Source organism: Manacus candei, unplaced genomic scaffold (assembly GCF_025592945.1).
Source record: "Manacus candei isolate 608988 ecotype Guabito, Panama unplaced genomic scaffold, ASM2559294v1 h1tg000046l, whole genome shotgun sequence".
NCBI lineage: Eukaryota > Metazoa > Chordata > Aves > Passeriformes > Pipridae > Manacus > Manacus candei.
The window spans coordinates 16,622,967-16,628,289 of record NW_026138094.1 but is presented as its reverse complement, the minus strand read 5'-3'; the positions used below and the strand labels follow the sequence as shown (position 1 = coordinate 16,628,289).

Genomic DNA, 5,323 nt, shown 5'->3' with positions numbered 1-5,323 from the left:
TGTGGGGATTTACAACTGGATCAGGTCTTGGGGGGTGTTTGGTCCCTGATCCATGTGGGGTTTGGCAACTGGGTCAGGTTCTGTGGGGGTTTGGTCCTGGTCCCACGCAGGGTTTTATAGCTGGATCTGGTCCTGGGAGGGTCTGGTCCGATTCCACAAAGAGTTTTACAGCCGGGTTTGATGCCAGGTGGGTTTGGTCCTGGTTTGGTCCTGGTACGCGGGGGTTGGCCACGTGTCTGCAACCCCGATGTACCCAGGAACGCCACATCCCTTTGATGGGAACGTGGGCCGCTGCGGATTCTGGTCACCTTGTGCGCTGGCATCGGGGGGGGGATGCGGCAAGGGCCCGAGCTCTCCGCGTGGGACCCCGAGCGGGCCCCTCCGCAGCTCTCGCGGGGCCCCACGGCGGGGGCCGGGACTCTGTCCCGCCCCGGGGCGGAGAGAACCGCGCCCCCGTGTCCGCCCTGTCGCGCCCGCCCACGCCATGGCCGCCCGCTACCTCCGCGCCGCCCCGGCGCTGAGCCGCCTGTCCCGCCGCCCGCTCCCCGCCGCCTGCGCGGGGCAGCGCCGGCACTGTGAGTGGGGGGCCCGGGGCGGGGGGAGAGCCTCGTGTCCTTGGGGCTGCGCTCGCCACGAGGGGGGTGAGCTCCACACCCACGGGGAGGCGAGTCGGATTCTTTTGCGGGCCGATGTCTGGAATTGGATCCGGATCCACGCTTGCTGACAGTCCCGGGGGGGGGGGGTCTGCCGACCCACGCCGGGTTTTGTAGCTGGGTCTGGTCCCAGGGGATTTGGTCCCGGTTCCACGAGGGATTTTACAGATGAGTTTGGTCGCGGGGGAGTTTGGTCCCAGGGGGATTTGGTCCATGTTCCATGCCGCGTTTTGCACCTCCGCTTGTACCCGGTCGGAGCCTTGGGGTTCCGTTCCTGCTCCCAGACCCACACGGGGTTTTGCCGCCCGATTTGCCCCCCTGGAAGGTTCGCTCCAGCTCCCGCTCCAACTGCCGCTCCCAGCTCCACGTAGAGTTTTGCAGACTGTCAGCGCTCAGGTCCCGCCCAGGTGGGGGGGGGTCACCTCTGGTCTGGGTCCCACGTGAGGTTTTACAGCCCGACCCGCAGCCAAGTTTGGCACCCAGAGGTATTTAGTCCCGGTCCAGGAGCCAGGCAGAGATTTGTACCCTGTTTTGTGCCTGGGCCTGGCTCCAGGGGGGTTGCACCTGGTCTTGGTTCTGGTCCTGGTCTCAGTCTCACCGGGGCATTGCAGCCCAGCTTGCGCATGGGTCCCACCCCAAGGGGGATGTGCACCTGTCCCTGTCCCACTGCCATGGGGCATTTTGCACCCTGACCCCTGCCACAGCAGTGTTGGACCCACGAACTGGCCCGGACCCCAGCAGGGTTTGCCCCTGACCTGTAGCTGTTCCTGAGCTGGGGTGGCACCCGCAGGACGCCCTGGCCACACACCAGGGTGAGGAGCTGTGGGGCCAGGGGTGCACCCCTAACACCCTCCAGCTGCTCCCCAGATGCTGACAAGCGGATTAAGGTGGCCAACCCAGTGGTGGAGATGGATGGGGACGAGATGACGAGGATCATCTGGGCCTTCATCAAGGAGAAGGTGACGGGGTCCTGCCCTGGGAATGGGTGGGTGTGCCACAAGTGAAGCTGAGGAGGTTGTATGGGGAACAAGCGGTGCCTGTGCTGGTGTCCGTCTGTCCCTCCCACCTCCGTCCCTCTGTCCGCAGGAAGCAGGTGGTAAAATCAGCGCAGCTTCCGGAAGGCCTGGAAGTGAGAGGGTCCCAGGGAGGTGGGACTGTTCTGGGCGGGGAGGCCCATCCCACGCAAGGAGGCCCATCCCAGGCAGAGGGGATCATCCTGGCTGGGGGGGGATGGTCCCTGGCAGGCAGCTGGGCTGTGCTGGGGTGGGTGCTGGGACTGGCTGTGCAAGGGTGCTGCTCCCCAGGCACCCCACATTGTCGCCCTGCTCTGATGCTCTCCCGGCCCCCCAGCTCATCCTGCCCAACGTGGATGTCCAGCTGAAGTACTTCGACCTGGGACTGCCACACCGGGACAAGACAGATGACCAAGTCACCATTGACTCGGCACTGGCCACCCAGAAGTACAGTGTGGCTGTCAAGTGTGCCACCATTACGCCTGACGAAGGCAGGGTGGAAGGTGGGCAGGGGTGAGGGGCCGAGTTCCCACCACAGTGTGGGGTGCTGGCAGCTCCATGGAATGCTGAGCCCCCTGTCTGTGTGCAGCCCCTCGGGGTCAGCAGTGCCTCCCCCCTGCCAGCTCAGGTTTCCGGTGGGCTGGGGGATGCACCATGCTCAGCGCTGTGCCTCCCTCCCCATCCTGGGGGGCTTGTGGGTGCTGTGGGGACCCCACGGGCATGGGGCTGGGGGACAAACTGCCCCATACCAGTCACAGTTCTGTGCTGGCTGTCCCACCCCTTGGCCAGCCCAGCACCTAGTCAGCCCACAGCACGGTGGAGTGGGGGCTGGCAGGGGCTGGGTTCTTCTGGGGGTCCTTGAGGGTCTCACCTCTGCATGTCTCACAGAGTTCAAGCTGAAGAAGATGTGGAAGAGCCCCAATGGCACCATTCGAAACATCCTGGGGGGGACGGTGTTCCGAGAGCCCATCATCTGCAAGAACATCCCCCGCCTGGTGCCCGGCTGGACCAAGCCCATCACCATCGGCCGCCATGCCCACGGCGACCAGGTGAGCCTGGTGCAGGGGCTGGTGGCGTGGGGATGTCCAGCAGCTCCTGTGGCCACTGCCTGATGCTCTGCCCGGCCCCCCACAGTACAAAGCCACTGACTTCGTGGTGAGCAAGTCTGGGACGTTCAAGATGGTCTTCACGCCGAAGGATGGCAGTGGGGCCAAGGAGTGGGAGGTGTTCAACTTCCCCGGTGGCGGCGTGGGCATGGGCATGTACAACACAGACGAGGTACCGGTGGGGCTGGAGGGGTCCCTGCGGGGCAGCGTGCCCTGCCACCCTGGGGAAGCTGCCAGGCGGGGGGTCAGGGTCCCAGGGGGTCTGTGCACTTCCCACGCAGTCCATCTCGGGCTTCGCGCACAGCTGCTTCCAGTACGCCATCCAGAAGAAGTGGCCACTCTACCTGAGCACCAAGAACACCATCCTCAAGGCCTATGACGGGCGCTTCAAGGACATCTTCCAGGAGATCTTTGATAAGTATGGACCTGGGGGGGCTTGGGCTGCTGTGGGGGGTTGCCCAGGAGGGGCTGGCAGCAGGACCCACCTGGGGTGGACACAGTTGACCCCCGGCCTGGGCTCCCAGGCACTACAAGACTGAGTTTGACAAGCTGAAGATCTGGTACGAGCACCGGCTCATTGACGACATGGTCGCCCAGATGCTGAAATCCTCTGGCGGCTTCGTCTGGGCCTGCAAGAACTACGACGGGGATGTCCAGTCAGACATCCTGGCACAAGGTGGGGCAGTAGGAGAGGACAGGTGGGGTGGGCTGTGTGTGCTCACCCTCACAGAGCCACCTTGACCCCTGTCTTGCTGCAGGGTTCGGCTCCCTGGGGTTGATGACCTCTGTCCTGGTGTGTCCGGATGGGAAGACCATCGAGGCTGAGGCCGCCCACGGCACTGTCACCCGCCACTACCGGGAGCACCAGAAGGTGGGTGTGCTCTGCCGGCAGGACCTGCCTGTGCCAGGCCCACAGTGCGGTGCCCACACCAGACAACTGACCGCTCTCTCCACGCAGGGACGACCCACCAGCACCAACCCCATTGCCAGCATCTTCGCCTGGACGCGTGGCCTGGAGCACCGGGGCAAGCTGGACAGTAACCCCGACCTCATCAAGTGAGCAGGGTGGGGTGGGGGTCCCTGGGGTGAGGGTCCCTGCCAGCAGCTGCCCCAGGCACAGCTGTGGCAGGGTCTGGTGCTGGCTGTGCTGGAGCTGCGGCGCTGCCACCCCCAGGTTTGCACAGACGCTGGAGAAGGTCTGTGTGGACACCGTGGAGGGCGGAACGATGACGAAGGATCTCGCCGGCTGCATCCACGGCCTCGCCAAGTACGGGTGACTCTGGGGGTGGAGCAGGGGGGAGGCAGCCGTCTGCACCAGGGAAACGTGGCTGCACGGGTGACCACAAGGGCAGGCTGTCCCCCCAGGGCAGCCACAAGGGCAGGCTGGCCCTGCGCAGTGGCCACAGGCAGCTGCTGGTCTCTGGAAAGTCCCTGAGGACTTGGGGTGTCTATTCGCAGCTGGTGGGGTTGGACAAGGGCCACATCTCACAACTCAGGGCCGTGCTGCCTGTGAGGGGAGGTGGGCAGGGATCCCCCCCCAACCCTTCTCTGTCCCCACAGTGTGAAGCTGAATGAGCACTTTGTGAACACCACAGACTTCCTCGACGCCATCAAGAACAACTTGGACAAGGCCCTGGGCAAGAAGTAGGGGGCAGGAGGCCCCTGCTGTTCCCAGGATGGATAGGGCAGGGAGGGGCCCAGTGCCACCCCCAGCTCCCTGACACTCCTCAGGAACAGATGAATCATTTTTATAAGCAGTTTTCTTATGAGTGTTTTTAAAGCCTTTGTAGCAGGAGTTGTAGGGCTGGGGGGGGTCTGTCCTGAACTGATTCATGTATTCCATAACTCTGTGGTGCCATTAAACACCTCCCCAGCCATGGCACATCATAGTAGCACAGCTCTGCAGTGTGGGCATGGGGGGCACAGGGAGTACCAGACCCCTCAGCTCAGCCTTGCCAGCCTGGAAGGTCGTGTGCCCCAGCATTTTGGCACTGGCTGAGGTAGCGTGTGGGGGTCCACACTGGCTAGGGGCACAGCCCTGCCATGCTGAGGAGAGGTCTGGGCTGGCCAAGGCTGTGGCCATCTCCATCCTGCCCCCAGGCTGGATGATGTTGCAGGGGAGGAGGTGGATGGCAAGGGTGGTAGGCACACTGCCTTGTGGGGAGGCTGAGTGGGGCCACCTCCAGAGCCAGCCCTGGGCTTCTGGGGATGGGGCACATGGTGCCCAGCCCCAGGGAGCACAGCCAAGGGCACAAAGTGGGTGGGGGGGTCAGCACAGGGGTCCCAAACCCTGTGCTCTGGCTGGACCCCAGGTCCTGATGTCTACCAGGACCCTCTCCAGCTCTGGGCTGATGTGGGTGCTGCCAACCCCAATCCCACAGTAAGGAGGGTACGGAGCCCAGATAGCAGTCCTGGACCCAGCATTGCCCCAGCTGCTTCCTCCCTAATCCCTGGGCATGGAGGAGGCAAACCCCCACCTCTGCCCAAGCGAGAACCTTTTCCTGAACCCTAGAGCAGCTGAGGGGCAAGGAGGGGGTGCCAGTTTGTTCTC

At 64.1% G+C, this 5,323-nt stretch overlaps 1 protein-coding gene across 1 annotated transcript; it reads left to right on the top strand.

Annotated features, from left to right (window-relative positions):
- The first annotated feature begins 436 nt into the window (after positions 1-436).
- IDH2 (isocitrate dehydrogenase (NADP(+)) 2) lies at positions 437-4,654 on the top strand. Its single transcript, XM_051796543.1, has 11 exons — positions 437-575; positions 1,521-1,612; positions 2,004-2,169; positions 2,555-2,715; positions 2,801-2,944; positions 3,054-3,190; positions 3,297-3,448; positions 3,531-3,643; positions 3,731-3,828; positions 3,947-4,039; positions 4,333-4,654. Exons 1-11 carry the CDS (start codon positions 485-487, stop codon positions 4,418-4,420), a joined length of 1,335 nt encoding a protein of 444 aa, XP_051652503.1. The 5' UTR covers positions 437-484; the 3' UTR covers positions 4,421-4,654.
- Positions 4,655-5,323: the final 669 nt, after the last annotated feature.

Bases quoted from the DNA above. Each gene is read 5' to 3' on its own strand.
- IDH2 (XM_051796543.1), top strand. From the start codon at position 485: ATGGCCGCCCGCTACCTCCGCGCCGCCCCGGCGCTGAGCCGCCTGTCC. The intron at 576-1,520 runs GTGAGTGGGGGG...GCTGCTCCCCAG, and splicing joins CGCGGGGCAGCGCCGGCACT to ATGCTGACAAGCGGATTAAG. The intron at 3,644-3,730 runs GTGGGTGTGCTC...CTCTCCACGCAG, and splicing joins ACTACCGGGAGCACCAGAAG to GGACGACCCACCAGCACCAA.